Raw genomic sequence first — 25836 nt, 5'->3', positions numbered from 1 at the left:
TTGTAAAGTTGATATAAAGGTTTACTTTGATGCCTTTAAAATGAATAGATCAACATTTTAATTTCAAGCAGCTTGCAAGATGAGAAAGAGTACAGAAGTACCTGAATTTAAATTTAAATTAGTTTAATGAAATAGTTTTAACTTAGTTATGTTGCTTCGAATTATTATTTTAAAAAACACTTTTTCCATAAATTTATTTCTGCTTCTTTTAAAGTCTTTCCCTGGAGCAGGTATAGCCAGTCACATTCATATATGTATGCACCTATATAGGTTTGTTTTAATTTTTAACCATTTTTACAATTATTGGTTGTTTTTTTTTTTGTTGTTGGTTTTTTTTTGTTTGGGTTTTTTGTTTGTTTGTTTGTTTTACAATAAACAAGCATTTTACAATTAAAAAAATTTACTCAAAACACCAGTGTCATTTAAAAAAAATGCAACAGAAAGCAGAGTTTAAAATGACACTTGAACTTGAAAAATTCTGATTACTTTTCTAACTACCTTAAAGAAAAATTTTGCAAATGCATCACGATTAACAGCAAAGACTGATTCTTATCCCTGCAGTGCTCTATTCCCCTGTTCTCCAACGACTAATCTCTAAAAACCTACCTATCTCACACACACATAATGTGCGTAATCCCTTACACCAGCATTGCATTTGAGAAAGGCTGACACATTCTGTTCTCCAGTCTTCTGAACTTCTGAATTCTTCAGCTATCACATTATTTAGAAAGACGCCACTGGCTATAGGGCTGCTTTGTAAAATAATCATGTTACTCATCGAGTTTAATCCGTAACACAAGTAAGTATTTGTACAAAGTTCATGCAGAATAAGTAATTGGGTAAAACCATGTTAAAATATTAATGCTACTGAGAAAAGCACTTATAGAAACGTATATTTGGAAGAGATACAATGTTGTGGTAGAAGCACTCAAAATATATAAACTTAACCTGAGTAAATTTTTCTCCTTATTTATCATTTTGTTATAGCAGGATTTTATAAAAATGTGCCAAGTGAGTTAAAACAGACAGATTTCTTCAATAAACCTTCACAACTTTCAGACTAAATGGAATACATTAATTGGCTTTACACAAAACTAGGATATCATACACATTTTTAAAGGAGCAAATTCTAAAACTCAGCACTTGGGTTGCATGAGGGTAGCAGTTTTATTGAGTAAAACCTCAACTTCTTCCCATTCTTTTCCGCAAGTAATATAGTAGAGTCTATTCACAAGGGAGAACACCTGTTGCATTTAATAAGCTGAATGTTAACCACAATATCTACCTGCAACATTTCATTTTGTTGTCATTCTTAAAACTGTGAACTAATGTTTTATTATTCACAGCAAGTCTTGGAAATAAATTCGTTCATATGTTGCTCCTTTTAAATGGCATCCTTAAATACTTTTTATTGGTTGTTTTTCTTGTTTGTTTGTTTCTTCCCCCACAGAAGGGAAAAAAAAGTAAGCAGAAAGAGAAATAGCTTGCAATTTAATCATCTCTCTCTAAGGCTTTTCAAAATTATTCTTCAAAACAGACAGCTCAAAAACCTAGAGGATCTGAGGGGTGTAAATAAGAATTATCCATACCTGAGCAAGTACTGAGACTGCTTCATAACTTTGCTGCTACTACTACTTTGTACATGGCATACATGTTTCTGTCTCAACAGAAAATGAGAGAACACAGTTATCAGTTTAGAGAGGGAGTCTGGAGTATTTGCCAAGAAAGTTCTTCAGATGAAAAAATCTGTAGATGAGAAAATGAACTTGATAAACTTAATCTAACATCAGACACTCACAAGGTATCATTACTGGTTCCTTCTTTAGTCAAGGCAGAGACATAAGTAATCAAGGAATAATTCAACCCAATTTAACCTTGTCTGCATAGGGGCCCCACCTCAGATACCTCCATTTAACATGCCAGCTGAAATAAACTCAGACCCTTGTAACTACTCTCTAATTTATTTCCTCATGCTTTACTTGTTGAGCTTTTATGTTTCCTGAGACTGATTAGCTTTCAGGCACTGTGTCTGGAGTTTAAACTGTAGGCATAACTCTTTTTCCCCTTCTGAGACCAGACACACTCTGGCTCAGCTGCTGAAACTTGTGACTCACACTTCAAGATTTGCAGCAGGCTCCCTCCACAGTCCCTTCCAAGATCATGCTGAAGACTTCCCAAAGGGTTTCAAAATTCCTCACTTCTGACAGCACATTGTCCAAACAATGTAATGAAATATATTACATGTTGCCATTGCCTCTCTTACTAATAATTCACAAATACCTCTTCCTATTCTGCACTAGAGCTACAAGCTTTCTACATACTTTAGCCTTGCTGCCACAATAAGCTAGGAAAAATAATTTTCTGTAACATCTCATCATTAAACCCCTCAAACCTGATCAAGACTGCCCTGCTACTTCTAAACTGTTGGATCCTGCACTGCTTCCTCAGTTTGATCATTACTTAAGGCAAGCACTGAGAGTCTTTATCCCAGGGCTTTAGTTTTCCTGGAAAGAATTCAGGCACATGTGGGCTACTATGTAGCCACAGTACTCTTTTTCTTGATCCTTGACTTGGACAATTGCAAGATGAACACGTGCAAAATAAATAACAGTATATCCATTGTTTAGTCTAGCAGCAGCCCAGTTGACAAAAGAGATTTAGCAGACACCAAAGATGGGATTTATTCAATCCAAGTTAAATCCAAACTCTTTCTTTAGCAAAGGGAGACAACGGGCAACTACAAAGGGCAATTCCAGCCAACAGTACATCTAGGGTGCAGCAACTGTCTCTTCTTAAGTATATCATACTCAGAACATAAATCCACTCAAATGCAAGTTTCTAAAACATTAGATAGTTTGATGAAACTAATTTAATGAAGAATACCAAGTGTCAGCACGGCGATGAAAAATGCATAATCAGCATTTCCTGTTTTGAGAAGAAATTAATAAACATTTTTTCTTCTGTTTGCAAATACTTGTGCATTTCTTCAAGTTGTTTTTTTTTGTTTGTTTGATTGGTTTCATTTTTTTCTTACTAAAACTGTTAAGTTGCCATTTCTGAACAGTTACATTCTAAGTTTTACATACAGTAGTTCTGAAACTTGTGGGTATACAGCTATCAATATTTCCTTTCCAAATCCTATAAACAAAGAAAATCAGACCTATGAATGAGTCCATATGCTAGACTATAAAACTGTGTAAGTGAAATTTATGCTGTACTATTTTAACATTGTCTTAGCACACTCTGCTTTTTAAGTATGTGAACTTCAAAAGTATTAAGTATAGTTTTTTCCCTGTACAATATTATTTCTACCATTATAATTAATGGAAAGGAATTGAAGTCTATTATCCAAAATACTCAAATTTTCCATGCCTTTCATACAGATAAAATGAGATAATGCAGATATCATTTTAAAATATATTTTTTTTACATACTAGTAATATTCTGCTGTGATGGGAAAAATTAATTAAGTCTAATTCTAATGGTGAATGTGCAGAGTTGCTAGAAAACAGGGCCCTGAGAGTCAAATTAAACAATTCACGAAATGAGGTGTGGACCTCTAACGAAGCCTCTTTGCACAACACCACTTCAAAAACCACTGGCAGATGCATGGATGGACTTCAGCTCTCTGTAGGTACACTGTATATACAACAGAAAATATAGCATCAGCATTCCTTAACGCTCATACCCTTCCTGCAGTCTGGAAGCACAGGGCACTCAATATCATATTAAAGAAATATGATAGAAAAAGAAATTATCCCATAACAAGTAAATCTATAAAAAAAATGATCCTCTATGCTATTATATTCTCCCAACTTGATTCTTCTAGGTATCTGTAAAATCCCCTTTGAAATTCTTTCAGCAATTACTTCCTTTGTCTTCCCTTCCATTTCCTTTATACCCTTCTGCACACATTTTCCTTTCTTCTTCCTCCTCTGTCCTCCCTGCCACCTAGTTAAAGCTATCTAAACCAAATTAAAAAGAACAAAAAAGACAATACGTGCAAAGAAATTTCTAGTATATGTACAGAGTAATATTGTACACATTAGCTTATCTTCAAAAGAAGTTTTGACAGTATGGACAGCATGAAATTATGTCTTTTAGTAAACATGGTAATATGACATAAATAGACCTCGAGTGCAAATGTTCTCAGCTGACACAAGATATTCATTCAGTTAAATAATGGTGATAAACTTTTCACAACCTAATCATTTATGATTGTTACTCTGATTTTCTTTCACTATATCATCCATTCTCCGGCATTTCCTTGGCCAACTCTCCTACTGTCCTTCATCAGAAGGAACTAGACAGACTCAGAATAGGAGCACTTTCTAACTCTTGGGACTGAGCAGTAAGTCCTAAGAGTCATCTTAATGTGAAATTCAGAATAGCAACTCCTTCTCTATACTTTGCCTTGTAGTCTGAAGGAGGCAGAAATACAGATCCCTTCATACTATCTAATCCAGTAAAGCACAAGTAGAACATCATTCTCTGACAGTAGTGAAGGACTTCCCACATTTATTTTCAGCCTCCTGTCATTTCTGCTCCTATGTTAGCAGCCATTCTGCACCAATCCCTCTGTTCTCTTCCTCTTTTTCCTGTTCTTGTCCCATGCTATTCTTTCCCTATTCAGAAATGTATTAAAGATTAAAATGGGAAGATGAAGTCTTCATCAAAACCACTTTACTTTTTGATTTGACACATCAGTTCATGAGCAAGATTTAATCGTGACTACAAGTGCCCTATGGCACTTGAATGGAATTTGTTAAATTGGATCTGCAGTATTAAAATATTGCTCACGCTTTGCTATGTACATGAATTATCATCTATTATAATAAAGATTTCATGCAATCAGAATAGAAATAAACAGTTTTACTCTAGATTTTCCTTCAGTTTCAATAAAAATATTACTGCTGTAGTTGTGTACTGTATTGTTGCCTCCACTCTCTTTTGATGAGAGTATGGACTAGTCGATTCTAATGACAAGATTCTGACAGCTCTTCTGAATTAGCAAAACTGACTCTTTGGCAAACGCTGACCAAGGTATTTCCTTTATTTCTTGCAAGATGACTGTAATGTAGATGGATTGGACTTTCTCCAGTAATAGAAAGGCTAAATATTTTGAATGAGAGCTCAAAGTCAGACTTGACAGTGACAGAATACCATCATAAGCTACGACTGACCCTAAGCCATCCTTTTTCTCACTATACTTAATTCCTTTGAAATACGAGATGATTCAGAATTTCCTGATAAAGCATGCACAACTTTCTCTTATAATGTTTCTTTTAAAAAAAAAAAAAAAAAAAAAAAACCGCCACTGTCTGTATAGTTTTTCAAAAGCCATAGGAGGAAAAAAAAAAAAACAAAAAGCTGTAATAATGGAATCTTTTGAAAAATAAAATCACAGAAATTTAATGTCTATTTCAATTGCAAACTATAATTTTTGAAAGTGTCTACAATAGAATAAAACAACATGAAGTCTTGCAAGAAAAGTTGCAGTATGAAATAAAGACAGCAGATAGTGAAAGAACAGCAGATTGCAGTGTGATGTTGAGTTTCCAAGCTAGCCTTAAATAAGGCAGCTCAGGTCCCATAAGTAATCTAGCCATGAGAGCAGAGAGCTCAATTTGGGTAAGCTATGTAAATGCTAGAAGGAAATGAACCTGAAGTTAACATATTGACCTCTATACAGCAAGCCCTTTCAAGGACAGAAATTTTGAAAGTGACATATTTTGAAGAAATGCAAAATAAACTGGAAAGGAAGATAGACAGTAATCATCAATCCTAGTTTTTCTGCAATCCTAGTTTTAACTTAGAATAGTCAGCATTTTTTTGAAAATTTAGAACAGAGTCCTATAAGATTCAAGTACCAGTTTGGATCTGTGTACTTAAGACATATCAAAACTACCTTGTTAAAGGCAAATGCTAAAACAGTATAAAGACTTTCTCCCCCGCAACAGCTCCAACTTAAAAGTAGAAAGAGAAACCAATACAAGTGGGCATGCCATCAAACTGCTGACATTTTAGAACAGATGCTAACTTCTTTGTGCAGGGTTGGTTGAAGCTAACCTGAAGATTACAGTGAAGCCAATCATAAGCATCTGTGATAATAAACAGATGATAATAGTTTGTAATGTCTAGTAATAAAAGCAAATAATAAAAATCAAAAGAAATGAACAGGAACTAGAAAACTAGGAAAAAAAAAACAAACAACAGGAACTAGAAAATAATGAATCTGTGCATGTGTATACCAGAGGATAGATGAAAGAGGCAACTGAACACATGCCTCTGAAAAATGATTTAGGGTTTTTTTGTTTTTTTGTTTTTTTAATCTTATAATTCCAATTCCAAATGTCTCAGTTTCTCAGTAGAAGATACAGTCATGAACATCCACAGGCTTTGGTCTTTCCATTTGGTCCAATTCTGAATTAGAACAATGCTTAGTCCTGAACTGATAACCAGATGAAATGCAGCTTATCGACTACGAACTATAAACAAATCTGCACTTAGAGATGTAACAAGGGGAGATCACAGAATCAGCATCATTAGAGCATCACACTTTTCAAAATCATGATGTTTGTGTGTTACATGCCAAATTGGAAAAGAAGCTTAAATCTGTAGCAGATTTCTAGAATTAAAATCTACGTTTTAACAACAAATATGATTAAAGGAAGGAAGACATGCTTAAACATTGAGTAATTTCAAAACATGCAAGTGATCATTTTTGTGTTAGTGTGGTGCCATACTTTTAGAGAAGAGTTACTGAATATAATAAAATATTTTTTACTGTACATGACTTGGAGAAGAACTCATTGAGAGCAGCCTTGCAGAGGAGTTGGGAGGCCTGGTGGATGAAAAACTGAACACAAGCCAGCTGTGTGCTCTTGCAACCCAGAAATCCAATGGTATCCTGGGCTGCATTAAAAGAGAGATGGCAAACATGGAGAGGGAGGTGATTGTCCCCCTCTACTCAGCTCTTGTGAAGCCCCATCTGGAGTACTGTATCCAGGCCTGTGGCCCCAGTAAAGATGTGGATCTAATGGAACAGATCAAGAGGAGGGCAATGATTATAGTCACAGGGCTAGAGCACCTCTCCTATAAAGACAGCTTGACGGAGTTAGGATTGGTTAGCTTGTATAAAAAAAGGCTCTAGGGAGATCTCATTGTGGCCTTGAAGAGACTTAAAGAGAGCTTATAAACAAGAGGGGGACTGACATCTTACGTGGTCTGATAGTGATAGGACAAGGGAGAACGGCTTCAGAGTAAATTAGGGGAAATTAAGGCTAGATGTTAGAAGGAATATTTTTACTCAGAGGATGGTGAGGCCCTGGCACAGGCTGCCCAGAGAAGTTCTGGTGCTCCATCCCTGGAGGTACTTAAGGCCAGCTTAGATAGGACCCTGGGAAATTTGAGCTGATGAGTGGCAGCCGTGCCCATGGCAAGGGATTGGAACTGGGTGATCTTTAAGGTCCCTTCCAGCCCAGCCCATTCTATAATTCTATGAAAATCTTAAATTTTACACCTGTGCATTTAACTCTGAAGATTCAGATGGGCGTACAGAGAACTGGGAACAATTTAATCATACTTAATAGGGAGTACAGTAAGTAAAAGAAACCCTGAAGGGTATAACTCCAAATAAAAGACAGAGAGAGGGAGGGAAGAAAAAGAAAAAAGACCAGCAGTGCATCCCTTTGTCAGGTACCATTAGTTGCCTAGCTGCCTTTTTATTTTCATGTATTAAAAGTGTGACCTTGGAGGTCACATCAGCTGCATGTCAAAATGATGTAGGCATAAACTTCAGTCATTTATGATCTAATTTATAAAGCAAGTTATAAATAATATCATTAAATTTTATCCATAGGGAAATACTGGGGAGGAAAAAGAAGAAGAAAAAAGACTACAGAAGTGTAATTAAAGAAATATCTAAACATAGAAACTCAGCAGTAAATGGCTAACCAGATGTGCTTCACATCACTGTTAAAGGGTCTTTTATCTTCACAGTAGCCTGCAAGAATGCCTTAAGCAAAAATCATTAGTAAGGTTAGGTGTTTTTGTTTTCATTCAACAGAATAAACTTAGTTGATTGATTTGGAAGTAATATACACACCGTATTTGACATGTTATTTTGACTACCAACATACAATAGTCAATGTAGGAAAAATACTTAAGCTGTTAATAACAAAAATATAAACTTGAAAAATAATGGAATAAGGAACACACAGCAGCTAGTCATTTACTCACTGCTGTACTGATAACATGATAATGTATACAGTACTTGTTAGTGTCAAACTAACTCAATAGCTAAGGATGAGTAAAAGCTTAAAATGACTTATTTGGTTTCAACAATTCCACTATGATTTAAAATTCAGACTAGACAAAAAGTAGGAATTTTCTTTGAATCTTGTGCAAAATTAAGGTGGCAGTCCCTGAAAAAAGATTTTTTTTCTTATATATAGATACAAGTTTATGTAAACTACTTTTATCAAGGCAGAAATTGTAGAATACATTTGACAATTATTAAAATACTTAATAAAGCATCCCTATGCACCATATTACACAGCACTAAAAATAAATTAACAAGTATAGAAAAGCCTGCAGAAACCCCTTGAGTAGTCATAAGTGTGAAAACATCCTTGTAAATTCTTACATTCTTCCACTGATATGACTAAAATTAAGTTTCATAACTGATGTTAAAGTCATTAAGTTGCTTTGAAGGTCTAAGAGATTGATCACCTAAATAAAGATTAGATTCAATAGAGACTATGTCATTTTGCTCTGCACTTTTGAAACTGAAGACTTTTCTCGGGACAATTTATCACTTATTCTTGTTTTAATTTATGTAGAACAATTTCTAATCAAAATTCTATTATCTATAAACACATACATTCTTCATTAACATTCATGAAATTACAGAATTCAAGAGAATTCATTCTTAGATTATGACACACAAACTCCTCTACAGTAGCCTTGCTACGTGCTTTGGAGTGCCACAGAACTATGTAGACTAGAAGATGTTTTTACAGTCAGTTTATAATGACTACCAGGGACTTTCAAGGCCTGACTATGCCAGTCTGATAGTTTTTGTATATCTGTTTCTAAGAAAGGAAAAAAAAAATTAAAAAATTAAAAAAAAACTTCTCTAAATCTTCAAGTAAGTCTATTCGTGAAGAATAACAATAAAAGGTTCAGAAGCCATACCACATGTTTACAGAGGCTTAAGCTGAGGCCAATGAAATCCATATCAAAAATATTTCCCCTTTTTTTCTTAAGAGTCCAATTGTCACTGCTGACATTTTTTCTTATTTCTTTTTTATCTGCTTCAGTAGACATCCTTTCTTTTTGACATCAGTTCTGGAAAATGTTCCTTTACTGCATTAAAAACAAGTAGACTAACTCTGTGCTTTGAGAATAATTGTAGATAAGGGATTCTAGGGGGGAAAAAAAAAAAAGGAGGAGGAAATGTCTCTGTGACTACATCCTCAGAAAGTAAGAAAGGGAAATAAGTAAGTGTTCCCTTATTACATATGCACAGAAACTGCTTATAAAATGGTCTACCTGCAGGCACAATAAGAGCAGCTGTAGCACGTAACCTCTATCAGTCATAATCTAGAACAGTGCCACTTTCTATTAACCAAGCAATAGAGGAACTAAAATTACTTACACTGGTCTATGCAAGTCACTCAGTTTGCTCCAGTGCATTTTGATGGCTTAATTAGGAAGATGGTGCAGCACATGTGCTCTACTAGCCAGGTTCATCACAGAGGTCACATCATCAAGGCAGAATAGTTGCATGATATACAGCTAGATTAAGAATACAGATTTCTTCCTTAAGTGTCTTGCAGCTTACTCTGCCTCTTGGTTTATCTCCACATAGTCAGACAATTAAATAAAGTATATTACTTTATATATGTCTTTTTAAACGCTACTAAAGGAGCCATTAAGTACAGCTGGCAATCTTTATTTATTAAGACCTCAGTGTACACAGTGACAATCTCTGAAAGGCAAGGCATGTGCCAGATTTTTTTTTCATGCCTCAACATTTGTCCCCTTTCATGGCATGACGTTTCTACTTGATAAGAATTCCAAACCTTTGTCTACCTTCCCACCTCCCCGGAAAAAAAAAATAGGAAAAAACAAACTGACACCATAAGGAATAGGAAATAGTGAAATACTCTGAGAATTCAATTCATGAATGCTGTGATTTAAGAACATTTTTCAAATATTTTGCAAAGATGACATATTAACCCACACTTCAAAGGACAGATGAGACAGAATGTCTTTTCAGTCAGTTATCAACTGATAAATGCATGTTGTCTATACATTTACAAATTTTTATACATATGCATAGGAATACACAGTGGTGAGATCAGATGACTTTAGCTGTACTGCTTCCTCCACAAAAGGTTACAATGTGGACGATGCTCTTACACAAACAAATCTGGTCTTTCTGAGAGCACAGATGAAAAAAGAAAAAAAGAGTGGAAAATTGTTATTTATCTATCTTCTTAAATATTTTTGCTGCAAGATTCATCTTTGTAGGGGCTAAACAAAAGGTACGTATTTTATCTTTTGTTTTTTAAATCTGAGTCTGCTTCAAGTTAATTGGATGCAAATGATAGAAGCACATCTTTCCACAAGATCCTTAACTTCTATGAGGCCTAACCCTTCTGACTACTTTCTCTGAATTCGATCACTGTCTACAAACTTGAAGGCACGCGTAAAAAAAACCAATATATTATCATCCCTTGCTATGCATCACTTACAGATTCATCAAAACTTACAGCAAAATAGAATCACAAAGATGTAATTTATAGTCAATACTGTTATACATTAAACCCTGTGAAAATAAAATGAGAGAACGTGCACCAAAATAAAGTATTTCTTGCCAGTAGTTTGTCAACAGATCCTTTTGGGGGTAGAAGGTATATGTCAGGAAGTTAAGAACATGACACAAACCTGTGGTTCCAGTGAGTAAGGTGAATTTGAGCTGGCAGCATGTCTTTGCCGAGAGGAGGCTACCAACAATCTGGGGGTGCTTCAGTGAGAGCAAAATCAACAGGTCAAGGGGCGATTTATTTCATCCAGCTGTCATTAAAGAGTCTGTGTATGGAAAAATGCTTCCATTCTTGAACCATTTGCTCCAAGAGAGAAATAGAAAGATGGGGAAGAATCCCCATGAGTCTCTAAGATGATCAGAGGCTGAGACATATGGAAAAACAGGGAGAGGTTAAGGGAATTGGGTTAGTTTAGCATACAGAACTCTAAGACAGGAGAGTAATTGCAGACTTCAACTACTTTACAGAAAGTCTTGTGGAAGTGAGAGCCAGCCAGACTTGCACAGTGGAAGGACAAGAAGCAAAAGTCACAAACTACAATACTAAAAGTTTCAACTCTCTCTAAGGAAGGAAGAAAAATACACCAAAGTGCCCCAAAGAGTTTATGAAATTTCCATCCTAGAAGACGCTCAGAACTCAGCTAGATGAGACCTTGTGCAAATTAACTCAGATGATAGCATTGTTCTGAGCAAAAAATCAGACAAGATGATCTTCAGACATGAGTTGAAACCTCAGTTTTTCTGTAATTGTGCCTACTTACTTTCAATCTTATACATATGTCTTTAATCAGAAGTAGCTAAAGGTTATCTTCATTTTCTCTCATATTCAACTAAAGAATAAGAGGAATTTAAATGGAAATTGGAGACTGATATGTAGAAATCTGATAAATCATGTCCTTCTGACTTTAGAGTTAATGTTCCTCTGGGACTAAAACACCTCTTCCTGAGAAGGCTCAGATTTTACATGAGTTGTGAGGTTTTTGGTATCTATCCTTTCCCTTATTTCCCCACTGACCTACAAACTAGACTTTCCTGTCCAGGTACTCTGAAATGCTTACTAGCCCACCACAAAATAATTATGAGCATCACTGTTTCAAACAGATAGAAAAATAAAATCAAAATAAATGCCATTTTTTTAACTATCAGCTCAGCTGCTACATAATTCACTCAGAATGGGTGAAATCTATTCTTTCCAGATGAAGGAATGCAAATCTACATCCTCTACTTTTTAAAAAGTATCAAGGGAGTACAGGTCACTCTTAATTTCCCTAGCTCAGTGAGTCCTTTACAGTTCCACAAACAGGAGCTTGTACAGAATTTGAATCCTTTTTCCTTTGCCACTGACGCAGTGTCAAAAGAGAGGCAGTAGTTAAATTGTGGATTAAGTGGGGCTGAACATTTCATTTTTTTAATATTGCTCTCAGAAAAGCCTGCAAAACCGTAAAACTAGGTATATTCTTGAAGTGAGCAATTCAACACCTTACTCAGATCATTGAGAGATTTATGTTGGATATCTAATCAAAACTTCATTCAGGCACTTTAAAACAATAGGAGAATGAATCTTTATGAAGCAGCAAATGAGGATCTCTCAGTGTTAGGAGCCATCTTTTCACGATGACTTCACAGGTAGTAGGGAAACCACAATAACATAGAATTTCTTGTTAAAATGTAACACTTATAAAGCTAGAGTACCATAATCAGATAATTCCAGCATTTTGAAAAGCAGGTAGCAAAGTACACCTGCAAATCTGTAAGCTTTTATTACCGATCCAGTGCACAGATTCTGAAGAACTGAAAAGTTAATTTATATTTAAAAACAAAACAAATAATATCCTTGAAAAGGCTGAATTAGATGGCTCCTCATGTTAGTAAGTTATGATGACCTTGAAGAAAGCTCCCAACTTACTCCATAGCATGGCTTTAAAGGTAAGCAAAAGATACATACTCTACTTAAACATTAGACTCCATTTATGAAAGCTTAATTATGAATAATAACTGTCTTGTCAAAAGAGACAACCTATGATAATGAAGATATTTTCTCCAATGTTTTATTAGTAAGCCAAGAAGTACTAGGGAAAGTGAATTTTGCAATATTCTGCTCCACAGGAAGCAAAATCCTGGGCTGGTTCTCCTCAGGATTCCAGCAAGCTCCTATGATTATCAGAGAAGGTTGTAGGTTTTTCTGTATAAAACTTACACTGGTGAAACATTGTTCTCAAATGTAGATTTTGTTGCATATATTTTACATTGTGCTTTGTTATTTATCTCCAGAAAAACCTATTTTCTGGAGGAAAAAAATACAGTTAACATTTAAGAATCAAAACAGATATCAGAAAAACAATCCATTTTACTTAAAAATTAGGGATAACGGCATAAGATTAGCATTTACTCAATTAGTGGGAGACAGAATTTGTATATGATGGAGGTCTGTAACACCTCTATGAAAATCTCAAAAAAACTAAATTCAAAAGAAGTTTTCTCTTCATCCTCCACTTTCCAAGATTTCTCTTAGAGCAATTATATTATTAAATCTACCAGGAGCATTAAAAAACTGTTATAAGGTTTTAAAGATTTCCTTTTTCCAGATATCTCTATAAACCTCAAAGATTGATTAGATCCCACATACGTGGCACCTATTCCACTTCAGATGGAGGATACTTTCACATACACAGTACTACTGCCTTCTAAAGATCTGATCACAAGCCTAGCCAGGTCCATGAGAAATGCTTGTACTGCTTTTGCTATCAAATCACAACTTTGAAAAGGTTGTGCCCACCTCTATTAATTTAAACTGAAAAAAAAAAAAAAAAAAAAAAAAACCAACATGTCCAATTTAAATTATTCAAGACTTTTTCTACCTGTAGGATTTGAAGTTCTTTTGTTGCACTTCAGTATTTTTGACAATGTAGTAAATGCAAACTTTAAAACATTTCAATGACATAATTGAAAGCGCAGAGAAAAGTGTATGCATCCAAACATAACATAGCATTAGTTAATGCCATGTTTTCTTAGATCAGAGCACTTTAAAATCAACAATCAAGTTATTCAGCTTTTAAATATGCCAAAAAACTGGAAAGAAGAAAAAAAAAATAAAAAATCACATCCTTCCAGATAATACTCCACTCCTGATTAAATAAAGATGTGCCAAGGCAGAGGTACTTTATGCCTCAGGAGACAACCATAGTGGAACACCAAGTGTATTTTATATGTGAATTAGAGGTAAGATGTAATGACATGAGATGAAAGGCTCAGCCATGATTTTAATAAAGAGGAGAGACAGTACTTCCCTGTGGACCTCGTATGCAAAAGAGTGAGACTCAACAAGAATATATGAAAAGATTCAGAAAAAATGGCAGCAAACATTTCAAAGTTGTAAGACCATCATTAAAATTCATCACATTTTACTGAAGTCAAGAATTTTAGTTCTTAGGGCAAGCATTAACAAATTTCTGAGAGTTTGTCATCAGTAAGCCAGAACAATTCTTGATGTTAAGAATTTGAGAGCTTGAAACAATAAAATTCCATTATTAAAGGTTTTTCTAGCAAGGAAAAAATTTATCTAGAAATAATTAATTGAATGATTTTTGGAAGGAATTTTTCTCACCAAAATCAAACAATGCAAAACAAAGCAACAATATACCAATTAACAGTGCTGTGATCTGACATGTTTTAGCAGTTACTGCTTTAAGCAATTCTCAGAAAAAGCTGTTGTCTCCTCTTATATCTATGTATCTATCTCTATCTGTGTTTAAGAATACAGCAGAATTCCAAAGAAGCATTATTTCTCCCCCACAATTAAGTGAATGAAAGCATTTCAGATTTTGCACAGATCTTTCTGTGCAATTAAAAAAAATTAGGAATGACAAGCTTTGTAAAAAAAAAAAACATGAAAAGAGCAAAAAGTGATTGGGTTGAACTGCTTCAAGGAAAAACAAAACAAAAACAAACAAACAACCTCCATGCTAGGTTTGATCATTTGTGATATTCACACTTCTGGCACCCTGCCAGCTAGACTGAGCACACCAGTGTCTGGCTAAGCAGGGTAATCTCCTGGTTCAAGCATTGGATCTGTGATGAAAATTTCAAAACAGGGACAAAGTCAAAATGTCACCTGAGATTTTATTCTGAAACTAATTTGAAGGAAGTAATACAATGCCAAGAGCCTTTTTAGTAGTGTCTACAAAACTAGGACTAAATTGAAACCAATGCGAGTGGTTGGAGCTATCATGCAAATACATTTGGATCTGCAGGCGTTCCTTTTACAAAGAGTAGTAGATGTCTTTCTGACAGGCAAATTGCTTTGAAATGGTTTTTGAAGTCTGAGGTCAAACTTTTAAAATGATAATTTTAACTTGCATCTTACTTTATTCCAGTCTTTCTGCATCTCCTACATAATGCATTTGAATCCAACAAAATTAGATTAAAAAAAAAAACAAAAAAAAACAGCAGTATCAACTCACTTCCCTAATTTACATTCTGTAAGCCACTTTTCATTACTGGACAACAAATCTTAGAAGGGAAAATCTTTTTCTCTTTTCACTGAGTATTTGTGTTTGAACTAGTTGCTTTTGTATATATGAAGAATTGTATAGGCAAAAAAAAAATCTGTATGCACAGTGTATTCAAGTTAGAAATCCATGCAGTACAGTCTTTAGATTACTATCCAAATGCAAAACAGAAAAGAAAAATACCACACTAAAAAATCAGTATGTTACTTTCATATTTTCCTTGTATGTCTACTGGTTCTTCCCACATTTTACTGAAAGAGTGTACATTATTATCAGTAACAATCAAAGTTTGTTTTGTTTTCACTACAAGTACTGAAAATGATTCAGAATGACTCAGAAGATGTTTTTACTGATTTGTTCTAAAGAAAGAAAAAAAAGCTACATTTTATTTCTGGTACTTTGCTTCAACCACATAACCACTGCACGCTGCTGTTGAATTATACAAGCTACCCATTGCTTTCTCTTTCAAGCTGGACAGCATTTTCCTGTTTTTTTTTTTTTAAACACACTTATTACTTCTCTCTCCACATTAGTAATACTTTTCACATATGGATACTGGCATGATTACCAGAATTTCACTGAAGACATAGCATTTCAGCTACTTCACATTTGCAATGGCCTGCCATTTTCCTTCTTCAGGAAGGTTCTCTATAGATTTCCTATTCTCTTTGATCTTCAAGTCAGCTTCTGCACTCTGTATTCTTCCCCCTCCAACAGCACTAATCAAAGGGATGTTTTAATAGCCACCTTAATCTTTTCTTACTTTGATTTTCAGGCTTTTTTTTTTTTTTCTTTTTTTTTTAGTATTGCCCTTTATAATAGAGACAAACAATTAATTGCAGCACAGACACCACAGCACTTATTAAATCCTGCATTTTGATAGACAGATATGCGCATAAATTACTAAACTCATCCCCCCCCCAGCAATGAACATACGGAGAGAGAGTTTTATGTATATACATGCATGTATTTGCACTGACATCATAAAAATAATTCTTAAAAATATGAACATTTATGTTTAAATAAAAGGTACCTACCTGGAATAAGCTGACCCAGTAAGTGATGACATCTGGAAAGGCTGCATGCAGCTACTATGACCAAAAAAGGATAATGTTTCCATTTCATGATGTGTCCTTCCTTGCATTACACCAGCTCAGCAGCGCTAACGTAAATACTACCTGCATTGAGCAATGGAAATAAGAACAGATGAATTAATGATAAATTTCAGTTACTCCCAAATATTTTTACCTAGCATAACTGTGTAAAGTCTGCTGGTTTCAGTACAGTCAGCCATAAAGGTAAATATGTCAATTTTTTTTTCTAACAATTAGAAAGTTATAAACTACAATCAAAAATACATTAAATATCCTTACAGAACATCCAACCCCTAAAAAGATGTTTTAAAGGTAGAAATGAGGAGTTTCAATATATTTTTTAAGTGCTGCATGCTATCTGGTTATGATTTAACTCAAGCTATTAAGAAATTCAGCAAGATAGTTGCTTATGTTTAAAAAATGTACTTCAGTGGCATTTGGCTTTCTATAAAACCCAGGTTAAAACTACAACAATACTCTTTTTGTGATGTGTTTTTGCTCAACAAAGACTATGGACAATTTTACCCAGTAATAAATGTAGCTGTTAAAGGATCTTTCTAGTGAGTTTGTGTTATTAAGGGATGAAACTTCTCAAGTGACTGGTAGGAAAATTGAATTTCAAAGAAGAGAATCTTTAGATTAAATGTGACTTTTAGACTCATTTTTCTAACCAGAAAACTGTAGGTTAAGAAGTATTCACAACTCCACCACAGTTCAGAAATAATTTCTGCTCATCCTATTTGTTCTCTTGCACATCAACTAGTTGGCGCTCAGTATTTCTTGGCCAGAACTCTCCAGATCCCATATACAGTATATGTATCTGTACAACAATGCCTTTCCTTTACAGGTTTCTGAATAACATATGGCATTCTTTAGATAATCATAAGCTTCTAAAAACATCCAAAGTTTTTTAGACAAATGTGTTTGAGTATATACAATCTTCAAATAAATGCAATAATTTTATTGCTTTGCTGCTTTGATAAGAGCCTTTATCTCAGTTCAAAATAAAACGTGCTCACAATGATTTATGTGTTGTATAATATCTGGAGCTTCACATCAAGTTCCTGGTGACAAAAGAGATGATATTTCATGTATTTGTCAAGTTACTAGATAGCCATAACTGCCTTACCTCAACTAACAATTAGAGACCACTGAACATGATTGGAACTGAGAGGCAGGCTGATGAATGAAGTTCTAGTCCAACAAAATATAATTACATTGGACTTTGATAACACCATACCTCCACTTATTTCTCTCTCCTTGTATTTATTTCCCTTGCAACTGAAAACACATATACTGAAATGAGAAATTTTGGTTATGATTCTTAAATGCCAGCTGACAAAATCACATAACAGAGCTACGAAAGTGCAAAGGCATAGCCAGCCTCTTTTCAGTGGTACCCAGCACCAGGACAAGAGACAGTGGGCACAAACTGAAACTCAAAAAGCTCTGTCTATACAACAGGAAGTATTTCTTTCCTGTATGAGTGATAGAGCACTGGTACAGGCTGCTCAGAGATGTTGTGGAGTCTCCATCCTTAGAGATCTTCTAAAGACACCTGGTCGTGACCACAGAATCACAGAATCGTAGAGGTTGGCAGGGACCTCTGAAGATCACCTAGTTCAACTCCCTGCCAAAGCTGATTCTCTACAGCAGGTGACACAGGAAAGTGTCCAGACAGGTTCTGAATATCTCCAGAGAAGGAGACTCCACAGCCTCTCTGGAAAGCTTGTTCCAGTGCTTTGTAACCATCAAAGTCCATATTTTTTTTTCCTCACGTTTGTATGGAATTTCCTAAGTCCTAATTTGTGTTTACTGCCCTTTTGTCTTGTTGCTGGGCACTACTGAAAAGAGCCTGGCCCCATTCATTTGACAACCATCCATTATATGCATTCATAAGATTGCCCCTCAGTCTCCTCCAGATTTAAGAGTCCTGGGCCTCCCAGCCTTTTCTCATACAGGAGATAGTCCAGGCCCTTAATCATCTTCGTGGCCCTCCACTAAATTCTCTCACTGAACATAGGACTCCAGATGCAGCCTCCTCAGGGCAAAGTAGAAGGGGAGGATCATTTCCATTGACCTGCTGGCCATACTTTTTTTAATGCACCCCAGGATACCACTCGCCTTCATGTCCACAAGGGCACACTGCTGGCTTGTGGCCAACCTGTTGTCTACCAAGACACTCAGGTCCTTCTCTGCAGAGTTCCTTCCCATCAGGTCAGCCCAAAATCTAGACCGATACATGCTGTTATTCCTCCTTAGGTGTAGGACTCTGCACTTGTCCTTGCTGAAACTCATCAGGTTAATCTCTGGCCAACTCACCAGCCTGTCTAGGTCCCACTGTATGGCAGCACAGCATTTTAGTGTATAAATCACTCATTCTAGCTTTGTATCATCAGTAACTTGCTGATAGTGCACTCTATCCCTTTGTTCAGGTCACTGATGAAGACATTGAATAAGATCAGACTCAATACTGAACCCTGAAGAACACTACTAGTTGCAGGCCTCCAACTAGACTCTATGCTACTGATCCCACGTCTGAGCTCTGCCAGTCAGCCAGTTCTCAGTCCACTTCACTGTCCATTCATCTACTGCACACTTATTAAGCTTCATTACAAGGATGTCAAAAGCCTATCTGAAGTCAAGACCGACAACATCTACTATTCTCCCCTCACATACCCAACTGGTCATGACATCATAAAAGGATACCAGATTGGTCAAGCATGATTTCCCCATATTGACTATTTCTGATAACCTTCTTTTCTTCCGTTTGGTGATGATATCCAGGATAAGATTTCTATCATCTTCCCAGGGACAGAGGTGAGGCTGACTGGCCTGTAGTTGCCAGCTCTTCCTTCTTGCTGTTTGAAGACTGGGGAGACATTCTCCTTTATCTAGTCCTTGAAAATCTTTCCTGTTCTCCATAACCTTTCAAAGATGATAGAGAGAAACCTGACCATCACTTCTGCCAGCTCTCTCAGTACTCATGGGTACAATCCATCAGAACTCTTGATTTGTATGTATTGAGTTTGCCTACACAATACCTGACTAGATCCTCCTTGACCAAGGGGAAGTCTTCCTTTCCCCAGACGCTGATCTCAAGGATCTAGGATTCCTGAGGGACCATGTTAGCAGTAAATATTGAAGCAAACAAGGTGTTTTGTAACTCATTCCTGTGTCCTCTATTACCAGGGCAATTGTCTCATTCAGCAGCACTTCCTCCTAGCTTTTCTTTTGCTATTGACGTACATAAAGAAGTCTTTCTCATTATTGCTAATTTCCCTCACCAGATTTTAGTAGATCTTAGCCTTCTTTGTTGCACCCCTGTGTGACCTGACAGTATTCCTATATTCTTCTCTAGTGGCCAGAGAACTTTCCCATATTCCACAGACTTTCTTCTTCCATTTCAGTTTTTCCATGAAATACTTGCTCATCCATGAATGTCTTCTAGCACTTTTGCCTGATTTCTTACACTCAGGGATGCACTGATCTTGAGCTTGGAATAAGCACTACTTGAATGTCAATCAGCTCTCTTGGGCCTTCTTACCTCCCAGTAATCTAACCCATGAGATGTCTCCAAGTAGGCCCCTGAAGAGGTCAAAGTTGACTCTCCTGAAGTCTGGGGTTGCAATCCTACTTACTGCTTTATTTCTTCCATGTGAGATCCAGAACTACACTATCTCATGGTTGCTGAAACCAAAGATGCCCCCAACATTATGTTCAGCCTCTACTACCATACTACCAACATCTGCCTCTGATGCCACTGGCAATAATAGCAGAAGAGATATTAATTCCAGAGTAACCCTAGTATTTATAACTTCTATTCATATCCATGCATTGTCATAACACATTTTGACTATAATAATTGTATTAAATATTCCAATTTTACCCTTCAATTAGTCTTTCATGTCTGAACTACAAAACTAATTTCGTAGAACGAGGACTGCCACCAATTAAGTGTTGCCCTGACATAAGGATGCACTAGCCATATAAACTTCAGCTGTCCTGAGATCTCGCATAACACCATACTAAATGAGTACAGATCTGCACCAGAATGTGCAAGAAAAGATACAAGCGCAATGTGTTGTCTATGCTACACAATGAAGATAAACACTGTTTCTTCAATGACATTATAATCATTAAAGAATCAATTGCAAATTAAACTGCACAAACCCAGAGGAGAAAGAAGCACTATTGTAAATTAAGAGAAAGAGTCTAATCAATTATTTTCTACCACTTTCCAGGCATACTGCTATTTATCACTACAGTCAGCCCAGCAGCAGAAATAAAGATATCAAGTCACAACAACAACAACAAAAAACACCACCAACAAAAACAATCCTGGTTTTCTCTCTCCTCCCCTCTCCTTAATTTTTTTTTTTTTAATCATTTTCCCTCAAAACCACTCAAAATAAACAACAATTTGACTATTTATGTTTTTGGTGGTTTTTTTTTTTTTTTTTTTTTTTTTCAGAAATAGTAAGCAACTCATTAAGACTACATTTTCACAGGATTTTGAGTTGAAGGACACAAAAATCAAGCAATCAAGATTTTAACTTATAGAAAATAAGTTTTACTATTAAATTATTCTTATGAGATTTACAATCTTTGTTAAATACTGCATTGAAGAAGATAGTTTAATTACAAGATGAATCAGAAGTTTGTTGCCAAAGACCATTCTGGAGTGAATAAACAAAAATTTACTACAGATATAAGAAACAGAAACTCCTTCTGAAACAAAATAAACTACTTTTAAATGCAAGCTATTTTTGAAACTCTTCATTCATTGTTAGGCCTCCTGTTATTAGATGGAGCTTCTCAGTCATTCAATCCTTTTCCTATCTATTAGTCAGAATTCCATGTCTATTAGTCAGACTCCAGGTTTCTCACCATTTATGTTTAGACTGACACTACTTTTGAGCTTAATCCTCCTTCTGTGCATTATCATCAGTAAAGTTACCTATCACTGAAGTTACGATTTTAAATATCCTGTCTTTGTTAAAATGAATTTATTTAGAGTTCTAGGAGAATGAGAAGTAATGCATACATTGTTTCCAATTAGGAACAAGAATGAAAAAGAGTAGATGAACTGGGGGTGGGGGGGGGGGGGGTGGGGGGGGGGGGGGGGGGGAAGAAATGGCCAGCTTTGGATACAAAGTAAATCAACTCTACTAAGACAAAATCAGCTATGAAAATATATGTCTATTTAAACCAGAGTAGGTAGTAGCATAGAACACTGGTGGATCTGGATTGTGATCTTTTCAGGGACAGTTTCAGTAGACAGCTCCAGGGAACTGGCATGTGCATATATTCACAAAGTTTACCTTGCTTTACTATACTATAGTTTTACTATAGCAACATGTTTGATTTTTTAAGAAACAATTGCTAGGAAAGTTTTTACAATTTATAATACAGTATTTGTGTTCATTTTATGCTGTGGAGTTTTGTTTTGCTTTTCATTTTGTTTAATCCAGAGAAAAGCACTGTGTAAAACAAAAATGTACTCTATGCTCTCAATTTGCATTTTTAGCCAGGCAAGCAGCAAACCCATATAAACAGTCTTACTGAGATTTTTAAGTAACTTGATTCTTTGCTTGATGTATTTACTGCCTAAGCAGTAGTTCACTTAGAATAATTTTTTTTAAAAAAAAAAAAAGCTATGCCCATATTCGTCCACTAAATCCTACTGGGAGGCAGGAACAGGAACCCAGACTTCAGTCTAAATCCTAAATACCTACTACAGAACTGCCTGCACATGAAAGCTCAGTGAGAAGAACCAAACATACGACAAAAGAAAAATCTTTTTCCTCCCACCAGTCTCATATCTCTCTACCAGAAGCTCTGCTAATCTATAATGTTTCCTTCACTTCACCAGCTAAATAAACTGAGATGAATTTTGAACAATGGACAGCTTCAACAACAACATTTCCTCAGAGAGGAGTCCATAAATGAGACAGCAAGCAATAGAACATGCTTTCTACAAAAGGAATCAATATATTAATCATTTAGCAGATACACAGGGTATGATGCATGACCTGGAATGTGTCAAAGATAGAGTGTAAAGAGAAAGCAAAATAAAAAACAAGCAAAAAAAAAAAAAAAAAAAAAAAAAACCCAGACAAAAATGTAATCCAAACAAAACAGTGATTTCCAATAATTATGTGAATTGGAGCCACTCAAGAAAAGTAACAGTGATCTGTACCCTTCTAGGTTCAGAACTTCGTCCCTTAGCCCCAGAATATTAGTCTTTCCCAAGCAAATAAAGTTAGGGTGCTTCCTGTTCTCTTTTTTTGCCTGCTATGGTTGGAAGAATACAAAAACAATGTCCAAATGTGCAAGAATGGGATTAGGAAAACCAACAAAGACCTGAAGGTTATTCTGGTAAGGTTTGTAAAGAGCAACAAGAGGGGATTTCACAAGCACTTAAGTATCAAACAGAACAGCAGGAAAAAGAGGGCCTGCTGCTAAGTGGGGTGACAAAGGATGAAGAAAATGCACATGCACTCTACATCTTCTTTCACTTCAATTTTTGTTGGAAAGACTAGTCATCACAAATTCCAGGCTCCTGAGACTAGAAGCTAAGATTAAGAAATACTTGTCCTTTGTAGACGAGGGTCAGATTAGGTATCATTTAACATGGACACATTAGTCCCAGGGATCCAATAGGATTAACACGTGTGAGCCAAAAGAGCTAACCAGTGTCACTGCAAGGCCACTCTTGATTAGCTTTGGAAGGTCATGACAGTCAATAGGTTTCTCAGGTTCCTGAGAACTGGAAGACAGCAAAAGTCCCTTCTACCTTTAAGATGGAACAACCAGAGCCAGTCAGACACACCTCTGGTCTCTGAGAGGGTGACAGATCAAGTTACTCTGGAGACCTGGAGGTCCTGGTGGACAGCAAGTTGAGTCAGAAAGGTGCCTTTGCTGCTAAGAAGGCCAAAGTATCTTGGGCTGTTTTGCAAAGAGTAGCCAGCAGGTCATGGGAAGCGATTGTTCCTATCTGCGCTGTGCTGGTGAGGCTAAGTATGGAGTACTGGGTCCAGCACTGGCTCCTAATTGCAAGACTCATACAAACTTGGTGGAGCAAATCCAGTAAAGATAACCAAGAGACTGGAGCACTGAGAGGAGACTGAGAGAGATGGGACTTCTCAGCCTGGGGAGAGAATGCACTGGGGGGATCTGATCCATGTACACAAAGACTTGATGGGAAGAAATGAAAAAAAAGGAGCCAGATTTCACTCTGTGGTACCCAGCAAAATGCACAAATTGAAACATGAAAAACTCCATTTTAAAATAAGAAAACATTTCTACCATGAGGGTGACTGGACAGTGGAACAAGGTGCCCAGAAATACGTGGCTCTCCTTCTTTGAGATTGTGCAAAAACCCGACAAGTTACGTACCATGGAAACCCTCTCTAGCGGACCTTGACCTAAATAGGACTGGAACGGGCAATCTTCAGAGGTGGTTTTCAGCCTACTGCTGCACTGTTTAGAAACCACAGCACCAAAATCAACAGTCCATATACTGTCTCAGGAAATGCTGTAGTAAAATGAAACAAAATGAGAGAAGAATGTCACAGAAAATTAATCATAACATCCTTAGTGCAGACTGTCTAGAAAAGGTATCAGCATCAGCAGAGACTGACAATGGAGCTACTATGTTTGGCATGTGTTTCAGGGCTCAATAAAGGAAAAAAAGGATATACAAACACTAGGAAAAATAATTTGTCTGGTAAACAGTCCTCAATGCATGGTCAAAAATGGTTTGTGATGAGAGTTTTGTTTGGAATAATCTCTTGATTCCATAGGTAACCAGAGAATATAGATAAACTGAAAGCACACAATGTAGTGTTCATCTCTGTAGTTCGTATATTCAGGCTGATTACTCCCCAGAAATGCAACAATCAATTTTGACTTGCAAATTGTTCTCTTGCACAGACCTGCAGTATTTTACGTTTTGTCCTCTATTTTATTTTCAGCCACTCATGGGGGAGATAACTGGTGAGACTCAGGAGTGAATTCATTGGACAAGACTTTATACAACTCCTAAAGGTTGTTTCATTCTGTTGATGAGCCTTTTTTATTGAAACTGCTAATACAGTAAAAAGCTGTGGAAAGAGAGGGCAGATGTGAAGACATTTGTATCATCACTGTCAAGAAGCCATATAAGAAAGCAAGACAGAATGGTCTTTGCTAAATATTCTATAGTTCAGGACACTACCTGCAGTCATGCAGAGGCACTTGTTGGAGAAGCGGAGGCAATGTAGTTTTAGGGATATCTATAGTCTATTAAAAGTAACTTGTTTTTTTTTCTAGTACTTAGAAGAAAGTGACACTTTCAGCTCTTCTTAGGTGCAGATCACTAGTTTTTCTATAATTAAAGATGCCTGACAAAGAAGCAGCAGTCTTCTGGAGTTTCAGCTAACTCAAACAATACAATTTTAAAATACAATTATTTTGAAACGCAGTTCTTGGACTATGTAGGAGGATTTAATCTTTTAAATACTTTGCTCCATTTTAGTGAAATTTTTCTGCCCACAATTCAGCAAACATGAAAGAAAACTGAATTTCTTTGACTTGATTCTGAACTCATATTATAGGATTGTCAATCATCAGATGCTCATCTACAGCTACTCAGGAAAGAAAAAAGCAATATCTATGACATAAAATCATTGGTATTTCTCTTGCTTCTCAAATCTGGAAAAAGTAGAAATCAGTAGTAAAAAGGAAGTTTCTCCATTAGGAATACTGCTTGTGGCTGGCAAGCAGTAAAATGCAGTAAAAAGTCATGCAGAAGACGACACATTCTCCTACAGTGACAGTTACCTCTATCTTTCATTTGAATAAACTCATTGTACAAAAATGAAGGGATATAGAAATTAAGTATCTCCTGTTCAAACTTAAGTGCCATGGTTTCATCTGGGACAAAGTTCATTTTTCCTTCATAATGTCTGGTATGATGTTATGGTTTGGCTCTAGAAGAAAAAATAATGTTGATAACACACCAATGCATACTGCTCCACCAGTGTGGGAACTGAGAGGGCACATAACAAAGACAGCTGACCTGAACTGGACAAAGGGATATCCCATACCACATGACATCATGGAAAAAAAAAACAAACACTTGAAGAATGGTAGGGAGCTGCCTGGGTGGGCACTCAATGCTTCGGGTCTGGCTGGACATTTGCCTGCAGGTGGTGAGAAATTGCTTCTGTATCACATGTTTTGCAGATAAATCATTACCATTGCTATTATCTTTTTTGTTTTTTTCCCCTCCCTTTTCCATCTTAGTAAATAGTTTTTTATCTGAACCCATGAATTCTACTTTTTTTTAGAAATAATTTCCTGATACTTCTCCTCCATTCCACTGAGAGGGTGGGGGGTGGAGCAAACAACTGTG

At 36.1% G+C, this 25836-nt stretch overlaps 1 protein-coding gene across 5 annotated transcripts in view; it reads right to left on the bottom strand.

The window, feature by feature from the left end:
- Positions 1 to 25836, bottom strand: part of ROBO1 (roundabout guidance receptor 1) — a 690543-nt gene that overhangs the window by 587378 nt on the left and 77329 nt on the right. For 4 of the 5 annotated variants that reach the window (XM_052666594.1, XM_052666640.1, XM_052666623.1 and 1 more), the window contains exon 2: positions 16380 to 16520. In XM_052666594.1, the coding sequence (XP_052522554.1) occupies positions 16380 to 16467 (88 nt within the window). In that variant the 5' untranslated portion in view covers positions 16468 to 16520. Of the gene's footprint in view, positions 1 to 16379; positions 16521 to 23235; positions 23316 to 25836 lie in introns of those variants that run through there. The other variant, XM_052666613.1, reaches the window with a different exon arrangement.

This window comes from Tympanuchus pallidicinctus, unplaced genomic scaffold, assembly GCF_026119805.1.
Source record: "Tympanuchus pallidicinctus isolate F22 unplaced genomic scaffold, pur_lepc_1.0 scaffold10, whole genome shotgun sequence".
NCBI lineage: Eukaryota > Metazoa > Chordata > Aves > Galliformes > Phasianidae > Tympanuchus > Tympanuchus pallidicinctus.
Note: the sequence above shows the minus strand (reverse complement) of the source record. Positions and strands in the feature narration are given on the sequence as shown.